At 42.3% G+C, this 13865-nt stretch overlaps 1 protein-coding gene across 2 annotated transcripts; it reads right to left on the bottom strand.

Annotated features, from left to right (window-relative positions):
* Positions 1 to 93: 93 nt before the first annotated feature.
* Positions 94 to 5900, bottom strand: ldha (lactate dehydrogenase A4). 2 transcript variants are annotated; one of them, XM_049723185.1, is made up of 8 exons: positions 5734 to 5900; positions 3860 to 3985; positions 3065 to 3182; positions 2815 to 2988; positions 2539 to 2736; positions 2303 to 2420; positions 1250 to 1373; positions 94 to 1062 (listed from the first exon to the last, which is right to left on the bottom strand). In XM_049723185.1, the coding sequence occupies exons 2-8, from the start codon at positions 3983 to 3985 to the stop codon at positions 898 to 900; spliced, it is 1023 nt and encodes a 340-aa protein (XP_049579142.1). In that variant the 5' UTR covers positions 5734 to 5900; the 3' UTR covers positions 94 to 897. The 2 variants fall into 2 exon arrangements, with proteins under 2 accessions (XP_049579142.1, XP_049579143.1); XM_049723186.1 differs by having other exon boundaries at positions 2539 to 2712.
* Between the last annotated feature and the right edge of the window lie 7965 nt (positions 5901 to 13865).

The following is a 13865-nucleotide window of genomic DNA, read 5'->3' as shown; positions in this document are numbered from 1 at the left end:
ATACTGCGAAAACAAGCAGTAAATCTTAACGCTGATTTTTATAAATTACTCTGTAGTCCTGTTATAGATGAAATGAAAAGGCAGACAGGTAAGTTCTTGTTTCTGTATCCTGGCTTTATTTGATGCTACAGGATGTAAAAATATCTCCAGATACAGTTGATCATTTTCATGATAAATAACACTGGAAACAATAAATATGTATCATCTGCTATTCAGAAAATAACATCATTACACTTCGTTAATGTCCTTTAGAAATTAGATGGAGAAAAAATAATGTCTTTAAGGGCATTATGGTGTGCAAACAACATATTTTTTGTCTATATTGATGATTTCTATTCAGTAGCATCCCTAAACAGGAGTGGTGTGAATTTCCAATGTCTCTTATCTGACTTGTCAGTGCACGTTGTGTGTGAAGAAGGCCTTAGATTACGATTACATCAGTTGGACAGGAAATCTGCCCCCACTGAGAATGGAATGTCTCCATCAGACTCAAGAAAAAGAAAGACAAGGGGACCAAATGGACAAAAAACAGACATACAGCTTTTACAGTGTTGACAGACTATACACAAAGCATACAAGGAGTGTATAGAATAAGCCCGAACAGTGCACAGTAACAATACATAGCATTTTAGACACAAATTCCCAGCTCTAAACACAGTGTGACCTCTAAAGCTAAATAGTTGTGATTCTTGTTATATGTATTGTGAAAGGAGCGGACAGCAAAAAGAACAATACACTTAATGCTTGTTAATATGTGAAAGTAGCTACCACTTTTTGCAACTTCATAGGTCTTAATGGAGGCCTTTTACCACAGAGGGACACAACACAGAATGGATGCGCTAGGGCTAGTTTGTTTAGTTGGGGGTTGAAGAACTGTACCGTGGGGCGCTACACTCTTCACAGAGTGAGCTCCTTTTGGACAGCCCACAGTGTCTCGGCGCTCTTCACCAGATGCTGCTGCTCGTCGGGCTTCAGGCTCATGTTGATGATGTCCGACAGGCCCTTGTTGCCCAGAACGCAGGGGACGCTAAGGAAAACCTCCTCTTTCACGCCGTACATCCCCTGCCGAACGTTACATGCATTAGCTGTAATATATCATCACTCACTTAGCACAATCTTATAAGAAACCACATAGGGGCTTTAGCCACATTCTTTTTTTAATTAATGGCACAGTAAAGTCGTTAATGAACAGCTCTTGTTTGTTTGAGTTTGGTTTGTTAGATTGCGTTGGACAATAAAGTGCCCTTACCTTGACGAGTGTGGACACGGGATGAACTTTGTGCATGTTCTTGGTGATGCTCGCCACCAGGTCAGCCACAGACATCCCGATGGCCCATGAAGTGTAACCCTTCAGTCGGATCACCTCATAAGCTCTGCAGAGAACACACACACCAACACAGGATATGGCACAATTACATACATTTCGAAATGCCTTTTTTCGTAAGAGCCGTATTGCTAACATGATAAGGTATTATTGCGCCTAATGTCAAACAGGAAGCCTATTGTCTTGCAATAAGAACACTGCTCGGCAGAAAAGTCATGTTTATTTATTACGATTGTGTCCTATTGCCGCAATCTGCCCGTTGGCAGCTGCTCCTAGAGATACTAAAGTCGAAGCAGAAGTTCAGAGGGGATAAAACTTTTTATGTTGTCCGTCTCTACTATTCTAATAAACTCTCGCTGCACGTTAGGCAACGCCCCCAGACTCCAAATAAAAAGATGAAAAAGCCTGATGCTATCATTAGACTCCCTATTCATTTTATGGTTTATAAAGTTTTATTTTATGCTTAGTATGTTATTTGTCATGTTTCATTTTAATGTATCCACAGCATGTTGTTTCAACTGCAGTTGAAATTTCTCTTCAAATGCAATTGAGGAGCCGATTTTTGATGTGCACATGTGAATTAACAGTAGTAACATGATATGTAAGGGGGTGAGGCAAATGCACACCGCTCTGTTCTTTAATCCAGTCCATCAATCATTTACGAAGCAAGTCACAAATATTCAACATTTATTTTACCTTATATTTGAATGACCTGGCCCTTCTCCCTGTTTTAAAAAAAATATATGGCCATGAAGTAGAAATGTTTGCCCAAGCCTGGTCTAAGCGCATACTGTAGTGCTATGCCCTAACCCGAACCATCTAACGCCAGGATGAAATTCCTCACTCAGGATGGTCACCTCGCCTGAATTCAATTGTAGACTTTGTGCCAATTAAACTTTACTGCTATCTCACAGAGGAACAGCGGGCATGCAAGTACATGATGGGTTTGCTTTGCAGATTTGTGGCAAATGTACTCACCCATCAACCACCATTTTGTGCACCGCCTTCCAGTCTTCGCTATCTCCTTCAGCGCCCATCTTAGGGTTGAGGCCCTGAAGACTGACGCCAGCCACGTTCACGCCACTCCACACGGGCACTATGAGAAGTCAAATAGCTCAGATAAGGCAAATTCAATGACTGGCAACCAATATGATGCTATATTTGCACTGCGCCTGCATATCAGCTCCCATTTTATTTATAGGGATGACACATACCACTGGAGTCCCCGTGCTCTCCGATGATCCAGCCATGGCAGCTCGAAGGGTGGAGGTTCAGTTTCTCTCCCATGAGGTGGCGGAAACGGGCAGTGTCCAGGTTGGTTCCGGAGCCGATGACGCGATGATGTGGAAAACCGCTAAGCTTCCAAGCAACGTAAGTCAAGATGTCCACTATGTGGGGAGAGAAGGACAATTCTACACTAAACTAAACAGTATAGTAACACAAAAAAGTGAAAGAAAGAAAATTGAAAAATAGTCGGACTCCTTGCTTACCTGGGTTAGAGACAACCATCAGGATGCAGTTGGGGCTGTACTTGACAATGTTGGGGATGATAAACTTGAAGATGTTGACATTGCGCTGCACCAGATTGAGGCGACTCTCTCCCTCCTGCTGGCGTGCACCAGCGGTCACCACCACCACCCTGGAGCCAGCTGTCACGCTGTAGTCTGGAGAATTCAAACATGCGAGCCTGATTGTAGATTACCAGATTCTAGTTGTGATGGTCGTCAATTTGTTTCTCACCTTTGTCTGCCACAATCTTGTGCGTCTTCAGGAAGAAGGAGCCATGTTGCAGGTCCATTGCTTCACCCTTCAGTTTGTCCTCCATCACGTCCACCAGTGCCAGCTCATCACACAGATCCTGATCAAGCAAATAGAAAATGAACACATTCATGTGTGAGGCCATCAATTGTGCTGCAGGAAATCAATCCAATTCTACTGATCTAGTCTAAAAAAAAATATATTAGTTATTGACTACATGCCAGCAATGGAAAGTGCCGAGCGGAACAATTAGCTATCCTAATACATTTTTGAGTGTATATACTTTTGTAGCATTTTCGTATGGCAGCGTGCCATGGCAATATTATGCACTGTGGCTCGAGAAAGGCTTGACTGGCGTAGAGGGCATTCTAGCTATTACCAAAATTACAGAGAGGCCCACTTAAATTCCGCAAGAGGGATTGTAAAGCCCGAGAGCCACATCATGCGTTTTCATGCTGCCCAGCTTTTGTCTTGGGGGGCCCTCTTTTACAGTGCCTCCATTATTCCGAAAGGCCAATTGTCAAGTGCATAGAATAAAAGGTAGGCATGTGCTTTAATAAAGCAAAGGTAGCATTTTCCATTCAATTCTAGCAATCATTCATAAAGTACATGCATGCAACACGAACCTCTCTTCCTTATACTTTCTATACACGAGTGCAAACATACACTTTATTTGATACCATTATTATCATACAATATGAATTATGACAGCTGCATTGTATGGCCAATGTTAGAGTCACCAGACATTACTTTATGCTTTTTTTTCTTGTCTCTTACCTTGAGCAGAACACTCATGGCAGTGGCCATGCCCACCATGCCAACGCCCACCACCGTCACCTTGTTCCTGCTGCTCCCTGGCTCCTCCTTCAGCACATGGGTGATCAGTTTGTCTTTGGTGGCCATCTGTGGAAAGAAAAATGAGACTGGATCAGCCAAATAGACACAATGGATGTGCAACTTGGTGCTGAAACATGAGTAAGGGAGTTTAAATTATTTGTATTGTAATGAAAGGCTCATTTTGCAAGAGGAGAAGCAAAAAGGAAAATACTAGAAACGCACTCTGGATGACTGCTAAGACATTGTTATGAATATCTCTGGAACACCTGTCACTTGCTCTGATGAATTCTGCCTTGATTTGAACTCATTGATTCCCAGAGTCTCACTTCCCCAGATCACCATAGCAACCACTGCCTGGACAAGTGCGCTCTGCTTCAAAACGTCCCTAGCGAGACGCCCGTAGTTTCTCAGGACTGAGGGGCGGGGGATCAAGTGTACGTGCAGCACAGCCCATCCCCCAACACACACACAATACTATTTATGGTTCCTTCAGAGTTCACTACTTACAAGCCTTTGCATGTCAATGTGATGTGGAGGTCACACACTAATGTGGAGAGGTCACACTTATCAGCAGGATGTACTGTGGTAGGTGTGATGCAAGACCTTTTGTGTTGGAAAAGTGAGCAGGTGTGATGCAAGACCTTTTGTGTTGGAAAAGTGAGCTTTGTTAACACAAAAAAGACCTTCTGTCACTTTCTGCACAGGTTCACACTGCCACTGATAGATAGCTTTTATTGTAGTACTTCGTAGTTGAAATGTATAAGGCAATCTATCCCATGGCAGATTTTTAAGATATGTTTGAATGTGGATGACAATACAAGTCATTTTATGAAAACACACATCCATACAACAGAACGATATTGTTACATAAACCAGGGCGGCCTGTTATCGAAAAACCCTGGGTTTTTGGCATTCTTTCCTATCACTGGTCAACAGGCAGGAAGAGAGTCAACATTAGAAGCACAAATAGACACACAGCAGTGGAACGTCACTAACAGGACAGACACAATTTCCACTCTGCATTCATTACGTGCGATTTTTAAGGCTATTTTTTTATACACTGGGGCTATGCTTATACTACACATACGTTTAGGAGAGAACATTTTGTTTTTTTCCCCTCACAAGATATTTAACAATATTATGACAGTTGTCTTGTGAGTTGAAATGCCCTGCGTCAGACTATAAAAATCGTCGTGTGGATTACTAAAGCGCACAAAACTCAGTTTGATGCTACATTCTTGGAACAAACTATAAATTCATCATATCATGTTTTAGCGTTAGAATCGATTATACAGATTTCTATTCTGCGTCAGGCGTTGTTGGTCAAGCAGGATGGAGACCACTACCAGTGGAGAGGAGGAAGGGCGCCACCATTTCACACTTGCGTTACACTGCGACACGTATGCAAATACCCTCGATCTGTTGGCGATGGAAGTTATTAAAACCCTCTCGACTGTCAGCGCATTTAATGTAAACGTCGACAGTGGTTGAGATTTTTACACTGACAGCAACAAGTAGGAAATCTAGCTGCGCGAATGTGATTGGCTGAAATCGCTATAATCCTGCGAAAAGTGTCTAGCTACCGTCTCCAATTTGTGTTACCACATCATGTGTATGTATCGATCGTCTCAAACAGGTTGTTGTTTTTTTGTAAATAAATACGCATGGGATGTCTCGCCTATTTGGCCACTGATTTGAAGCTTATTCTCGAAATGATGCAGGCAAGTTTATCACGCCCCTTTCCGGTCAAATAAATTTTATATAACCGGAAATCATCTTCACTTTTACCTTCGAGAGATTTTAATTCAGCTTACCGTTTAAGATTCGATGTAAAGGCTGGAATGCTTGTCGTTGATTGCTGTTGCAGTTTTCCCGCAGAAGAGGTGCCGCTGGGTGGAAGGCTTCGCTTGTTATTTAAACAGTACTAACGCCTCCTCTTCGCTCCCTCCTCCCCTTCGTCGTAATACGTATTCCGAAACACGAATGAAAACTATCAGATGAGGGCGTGGCCACTGGGCAGACGGCGTGCTGGATGTCACGTCCCAGGCAGGATGCGGAAGAAAGCGGAATCGCAGCCTGTCCCGCCGCAGTGATCAAGCATCGGTACCAGAACTAGAATTTTGGATACTAACCAGTTTAACTTTGCATTAGGGGTATTCACAAGTTGTGTACATCACCCGTCCGATTTCTCTCCGCCATTTAGCAACCTTTCTTTTGTCATTTTACGCAAAGACGAGGCTTCATTGCCTCATGTGTTACAAGTTAAATTGGTCTTCATGTTAACATATCCGATCATTTCCATCCATCCATTACCTTTTCTGGTTATTACAAAATAAATAAAACCTACCGTTATCATAGGGATGGCTATAATTTCATAATGTATACATTTAGCAAATTATTCAGCAACGCAACTTACATTTTTCTGTGGTTCAATTGCATCATATAATTGATCAGTGCAGCTTTTGCGCCCTCAACTGTCAGCTTTTAGTAATGATTACAAAAGAATATCTTGCGCAACACTGTTGTCTGGTCTATACACAAAGCTGATGCAACGAGAATTTGATGCGTTGTTACAAGTAGCAACAACACCGTCATTCATTCTTTTTGTTTATTAGTTCACAATGGGTGACCCAACCCACGATGAGTCACTTATAAAACTACTGGTATGCAATAAAACCTGCAGGTTTAATAATCATGATTATTAAACTTCCGCGATGAAGAGCCAAGTTAACTAACATGGATGCGGGCTCGAACACGAGTGATGCCAAAGCATTATCAAACTTCTTATCAAAGATAAATCGTCAATGTTGCAAAATTCAGTCAGTTGTGTCTAAAAGTACATCTTCAATGAATGCACGAGTTTACTTTGACATTTTGAGTACTCTTCTTTTTCCATCAGGACATTTGAGATCATTAAATCATTTTTCAAGTTGATAATTCATCTAGCCATAAGGCGAAATCTTGTAAACATTCAAAGAAAGACATTTGATATACATGGATATTATGGCCTTCAAAGATTCCAGATCAGAGTCCAATTGAAAATCTTTGGTGGACGTTGAAAAAAATGGTATATGACAAGGCTCCAACCTGTAAATCGGATCTCTTAAACGCAATCAGAAAGTTGGAGCCAAACTGATGAGCATATGGTACTGTTTTATCACTCATTAAGCCTCTGAGACAGCGAGCTGTGAGAATACAAGTCAGAGTACTCGTGGTATGTTGGAGTTCTTCTATCCTTTTTGTTTTTAATTAGTCCGTATTTTTTTCCCCTCAGAAATTAATCTTTTCTTTTTTATCCGGAGGAACTCTCGAGATAAATACTGGAGCGAGATGTGAGCATATGAACCGGTGGTCCATTAAACGCAGTTCGCCAGCAGATGGTGCTATCATAAAGAGAATGTGAATCTTGAAATGTACAGCACGATTAATTAAGACTATGGTTTTTTAATTCATCCGAGAGAATGAAATGATAAACAGAAAAGAGAAGAATCTGTCTAAAACTTTGTCAAAGTTATGATTACTCATTTGTTTTCCAAGTTTTCTTCTCCTCCACTATGATTAATATATAATTCAAAGCGAGCACGTCTGCCTCACAGTTAGGAGGGTTCGGGTTCGATTCCTCCCTGTGTGGAGTTTGCATGTTCTCCCCATGCCCGCGTGGGTTTTGTCCAGTGTCCTCCCACATCCCAAAAGCATGCTTGGTAGGCCGATTGAGCACTACAAATTGCCCTTAGGTGTGAGTGCGAGTGCGAGTGCGAGTGCGAATGGTTGTTCATCTCTTTGTGCCCTACGATTGGCTGGCAATCGGTCCAGGGTGTCCCTCGCCTACACCCCGATGACTGCTGGGATAGGCTCCAGCACGCCCGCGACCCCCGTGGGTACAAGCGATATAGAAAATGGATGGAAGGATCGAGGGCACGTGTCACAGCACTATTTGGGCGGAAGGTGTGGTTCACCCTGCCTGAACTAATCACCAGCCAAACCACACCCACGGGTAATTTGGAACACACAGGAAGGTCAGAGCCAGAATCGATCACTGCACTTCTGAACTGCGAGGCCAAAATGCTGAGCAGTGCTCCACCGTGCCGCCACCTAGATTGCTCAATAACGTATGTATAAAAAAAAAAGTCCCACGTGAGGACTGATCAATAGTATAGATTAATGAAAAAATATTATAGTGAGCTGACATCAGTGATATGGAAAAACAACCATTCACACTTCCGTGGACACATATGGAAAATATAGAACAGGGGTCGCTAACATGGTGACCTCTATGGACCCTATGAGTAGCACTCAAGCCTGTTGTAGTAATATCTCACGAGTGATGGCAAATTACAATTTTCCAAGGACAGTTAGAAATCCAATCTGGGTTGCATTTACCTGCAGTGTGTGTGAACCTTCCCCTTGCTACATGCCCTAATTTGCATCTGCCTCCATTTGGAATGTGATCAGGCAGTTGTATTCCTATCAGCCTTGTGGAGAAACAAATGCTAGTTTGTCACATTAGCGCCTCCGTTCGCTCCACAGGGTCAACAGTTTGCTATTGCACAGAGCATTGGGAACACGGTGTGTCTGCTTGAAGGTGATAGTATACACCCCTCGCAGGTTGCTGTATGCCGCAGAGCAATCTAATCGCCTCCGCGCACCTGCCTCTTCTGTTTAGAAATGGGGCCAATGAACACAGAGCCATCAATCATATGACGCTCAACTCACGATGCATACTGTTTGCGGTTTCTTGATGAATTTGTCTCACTCCTCTTGCACGTCTCCTTATCTCACCTTCTTTCCCATCTCCTCCACCTTCCTCACTCCCTCTGACTTCCTTTCTGGGTCCTAACACTCTGCTTGCAATTGATAACATCCCTGCTGGAGTTTCTTTTATTAGCCACCCACAGCCAGATTAAGCGGGGTAATAATATAGTAATCAACAGCAATTACACACCGTTAAGCCCAGGGAGAACTCTGCTGTGTACAGCAGCAAAAGTGACACTTTTACACAAATTGGAAGTGTTTTAATGCAGGATGAAAGGGTGTGTGACTGTACATATATTTGCATGTGTTAGGCAAGTAGGGCAAATTCATTGTACCTTGTTTTGCCTGCAGTGCCAATCCCTTATTATCACTACTTAGATAAAGCCCAGGCTCCCTGCAGTTCATAATCAAGTGCTAATTAAAGCCCCGATTGGGCAGGTTGTATGCACATCTGTGAAATTATTATTGAAAAATATGAACAGCAATGACGTACATCAGAGCAGCTGAATGATGAAACATATCCAGTCCTGTGATCTTAATTGTCACTGGTGGAGTTACATGTGTAGTGTTTAATAATCACCTCGGAGAATACAGTGGGGCAGTGCCTCAACCTCTATTGGACAGACGCCGCTGGTGCAAGATGTCAAAGTTGATGTTTTGAACTATACATTGCGTCATCACGACTTTTCACAAACGTGCTGAAAATGCAATATTCCGATTCAAACAAAATGTATTCATTCAGTGATTCTCCTGTGTGACACTTTATTAGTTGATACTATTTTCTTTAAATACTTTGAAAAAAACTTTAGTAATGACAAAAAGTATGCATTATGTGAGTGTTTAACAAACATATACACTACAATACAATCTTGTGCTAGGTCCTGATCCTGGTTACAGAAAAATTCTACCATCACTATTATGTTCTGTGCAGTAACTTGGAGCAGTTCTTTTAAATCTCAACCACCGGTGGAGCTAGAAGAAATCCCCCCTCCCCCACCCCCCACATACACACACACAAGTTTGGCACCAAATAATTGACCTTTGGGTATTTTCCTTTTTTTTTTCAACATTTCTACCCAATAAACAATCTTTATCAGCTTTTACTCAAGAATTCTTGGGGGTGTTGTAAAATTGGCCACCAAAGGAAAAATAGCACAGTGGTTAATAGCCAGTGGTTTTAATAGAGTGTTAACAAGTTGATTAAGAACCCACTTTAACTACCTTTACTGTGATAAATAATTGATCGTCTTGTAACACGTCTGAGTCACAGTTCTGAGGTTGAGTGTTTAAAACTGGGCTCTGGCTTTCCTTTGTGGTGTTTGCATGGTACTTGTATGGTTAAGATTTTTTTTTGCAGGTACACAAGCTTCCTCTCACATTCCAAACACATGGATGTTAGGCTAATAAATAGTTATTTGTCTCTACAATGTGCCCGATGATTGACTAACAAGCAGTGCACGGTGCAGTCCAACTCTTGCCCCAAGTCAAGTGAGCTGTAGAGTCCAGGTCAGCAATGATTCTAATGAGGGCACAGCGTATAGAAAACTAATGTATAACAACAAGTAAAACATAAATTTTCATTTTAGTGTCTCACCTTGCTGCTAAATCCTCCTCAATTCTTGCAACAAAAAGGCTGACTTTCTTTCATGGTTCTATGTTGCTAAAACACGTTGGTGACCACGTTTGTTAGTGTCAGACTTAACAGCTGGCTGGTATTGTTTCAGAGTACATGATGATGAAAACAGGTGGAAGCATTGATATGAACTTCCAGCCTGCAGGCATTCACGCTCAACAGCCATGTTGGATTTCAGGAACATCTGTGTGGTTTTGTTGTGCAACAAGCCCTACAGCCGACCCCCACGCAGCCTCCATCCCATCCTGTTTTTAGCCACACATATGAACACCAATTGAAAATACCTGTATTAGCTAGCCTGCATACACGTGCTTACACAAGCAGAAAACACGCAATAGGATCAGAGAATTCAGTATAATCTCATTGTGCCACCAAGATCTCGGGTTTAGAACACAATTATCTAAATCAGCCTTTGTGTTGGAGCAGTTTCCATTGAGTTGCTTTTTATGCACACTTTTCTTCACAATGGAGATTTTTGAATTCTCCTTTATTATGATATATTAATTCTTGTTTTTATCACTGATACAAATAATATAGACAGCATAGTATGTTTGTATTATGACAATACGTAACAAAGGATGACAGGATGAACGTCTTTACGAATTTTTGTGACCTTGAACGAACCCTGACAAAAAATCAACAGACCCTCGATAGCCAGAGATACAGGCCTAATACGTACAATATCACTAAGTCATAAATAGTTGGAGGTCATAATGTTTGCAAAACGGTTATCTTTTGTATTTTTGCTTATGATTGCAAAAAACGTTTGGGTTTCCAGTGCATAAAAAGTGGTTGGCCTTACATTCCTTTACATAATGCAGAAGAAACTGTGTGTCCAGAGAGCTTAACACCTGTGATTGATATAAAGGCGAGTGGTATGAGTGTGTGTGTGTGTGTGTCTGTGTGTGTGTGTGTGTGTGTGTGTGTGTGTGTGTGTGTGTGTGTGCGTGTGTGTGTGTGTGTGTGTGTGTGCGTGTGCGTGCGTGTGCGCGCATGAAGGGGTAAGGTTAATTGAAGTTGTTAGAGTGAAAATGATTCCCTCTGGGAGGATAGAAGGTGGAGGCGGTGGGTGGGTTCAGCAGTGGGTGACCAGAAGAGAGGGATGAGGTAGTGCGGAAAACCGAAAGGGGAGGAAGAGGAGGTAAGAGAACTGCCCCTTTCCCCCTACTGCTGGGAGGCAGTGACACATGAGGATGGCAGGGAGAATGATTCATCTAAAGGTCAGGTGTGTCCATCCCTTCATCCATCAGCACTGTTTTGTATGTTTGTTTACATGTTTTTTTTCTTTGGAATTTGATTGATTTCTGATTCCTCATCCTCCTCACTATGTCTGTCCAGCTCTTGGCTGTTTGTACCCCCCATGCGGCCTTTCCCCTCTTCTCCCATTCTCGCTTTCAGATGACAGGTTGGCTCACTGTTTAGTCCAACAGATGCCGGGGCGGGCAGGCCTGACCAACTGTTTTAACTCCAATCAGCTTTTATTGCTCTCCTGAGGAACTCATACAGCGCTTTGCCAGTCTGACATTTTCAGAGGGGGAGAGACAAACCGAAAGGAAAGGAGATACAAACATTCACCTTATACAGAATTGATATACCAAATCTTGGTACGTTGCACATTTTTCAAGATCTACAGTTGACTTGAGTATTCTGTTATGAAAACAAACTAAAAGCAGAATCATCTAATAGCAGCAACAGGAAAACACAACACTTGCGTGTGAGTTTTCAGATTTGACTGAATTTTTAACACCAGAGGTAGATGATTTTTAAGCTGACACAGGCCTCAAAGTATTTACCATAAATCCTTTTTGGATCCAGCACCACATCAAAAAAACCTCCTAAATAAGACCATGGATGGGGATTATCTTGCTACTCTGAATTTTTTTTGCGTCACGTTCATTAATGCTCCCTGGTTCATGTTCCTCCGTGTTGCTGCTATTGCTATTCCTTTTCCAATTAATCAAGATCTCAACCACGACTTCACCTCTCTCTATCTGACTTTTTGTTTTGGTTTGGCATCCAAGTAGGTTGAAAAAAAGAAATGATCTTCTTTTGTCAAATCAAAGACTTTAAAGTAAAGGTAATTTGGAGATGTAGGGAGTAAATGTCAGAAGTCATTACATAATGAAATACTGAGTGATGAAGTATTTGAGCTTCGCTACTTCCCACCACCATTTATGTGCATCAGTGTGTAAACATAAGTGTGCATCGATTAAGGCATGAGAGCTGATGGTGAGTTATTATGGGCCGTGCCCACTGCTGGCTTCAATCAACTGAGATGGAGTAAAAGTATAAATGTGCATGGGACAGCAAGTGAGAGAGAGAGAGGGGGGGGGGGGGGGGGTGTCCTCAGCGGGGATGGAGACGTAATGTTAAGGCCGGCAGGTAATGCATCTGCCGCTGTCATTTGCTCCCCGACAGCTTGAGCCGCCTCTGCTTGGCCCACGTCTGTCGCCTTTTTTCTATTCTCCATCCATCTTGGCTGTGGCACCTCACCCTCCAGGCTCCTCCTCCGCCTTCATCCATTCGTCTGTTCGTCCATCCATCCATCCATCCATCCATCCATCCATCCATCCATCCATCCATCCATCCATCCATCCATCCATCCATCCATCCATCCATCCATCCATCCATCCATCCATCCATCCATCCATCCATCCATCCATCCATCCATCCATCCATCCATCCATCCATCCATCCATCCATCCATCCATCCATCCATCCAGCCATCCATCCAGCCATCCATCCAGCCATCCATCCATCCATAAATCCGTTTGCTTCAGTGCTTGTCCTTATATCCACCTCCTAAGAATAATGGCAGTCCTACGAAATCTATTGTTCATATGATAAAAAGGCACCTGTGCTTACCTGATGAATAATTGGGTTTTATAGTCGTTGCAGGCCCACTTGTACTCGAACCCAACCTGCTGGCTATTAAAGCCACCAACAACCAATGGGAATCATCTGAATGTTTTTACTTCTCACATGCCGGGCTCATTCAGCTCTGTGAGACCAATAAGAGCATGACAAGGCAATCATGGGATATTGATCACATAACCTTTCCACAGTGTATAGCATGCCTCTTCTAATGGATTTGTTCTTATGCAAGCCTGCTATTCAAGATGAGAGTACATACTTTACTATTTTCTCCAACTATTAGGTGTAAGATATTCCACAACAGCAAAACAATCTCTATTTTGGGTGAAACACAAACATACAGTACCAGTTTAAAGGTCATATAGGACAGCACAATTCATCACATTTCTGACAGAGTGTGTAATTTATTAGATGCGAAGGTTTTATGGACTACAACATGGCCTACATGATATACAGTCACCAGACACAAATCTAATGAGATCCAACAGTGCATCTGAAAGTCTGCCTTCAATAAGATTCTAATGCCATGTTTATTTTTGTGACTGTATTGACCTTTTCATCGAGCTCAGTATGTAGCAGTGTATGTTGACTACAATAAGCTAATCATGTATCATTTTTTACTAAATTGCAGATCCTGGTCAAGGCTGCAGGGAGTTAGAGATGGTTCTTTCTGACTTCAGTTGACTT

The sequence above is a fragment of the Syngnathus scovelli genome, chromosome 6, assembly GCF_024217435.2.
Source record: "Syngnathus scovelli strain Florida chromosome 6, RoL_Ssco_1.2, whole genome shotgun sequence".
In the NCBI taxonomy this organism is placed as follows: domain Eukaryota; kingdom Metazoa; phylum Chordata; class Actinopteri; order Syngnathiformes; family Syngnathidae; genus Syngnathus; species Syngnathus scovelli.
Note: the sequence above shows the minus strand (reverse complement) of the source record. Positions and strands in the feature narration are given on the sequence as shown.

What these genes read in the sequence shown, in the direction of transcription:
- ldha (XM_049723185.1), bottom strand. Translation starts at nt 3,985, where the DNA reads ATGGCCACCAAAGACAAACTGATCACCCATGTGCTGAAGGAGGAGCCA. An exon ending in GATGGTTGTCTCTAACCCAG is followed by an intron (nt 2,737 to 2,814) that starts GTAAGCAAGGAG and finishes AGTTTAGTGTAG; the next exon opens with AATTGTCCTTCTCTCCCCAC. An exon ending in AGAGCACGGGGACTCCAGTG is followed by an intron (nt 2,421 to 2,538) that starts GTATGTGTCATC and finishes GACTTCTCATAG; the next exon opens with TGCCCGTGTGGAGTGGCGTG.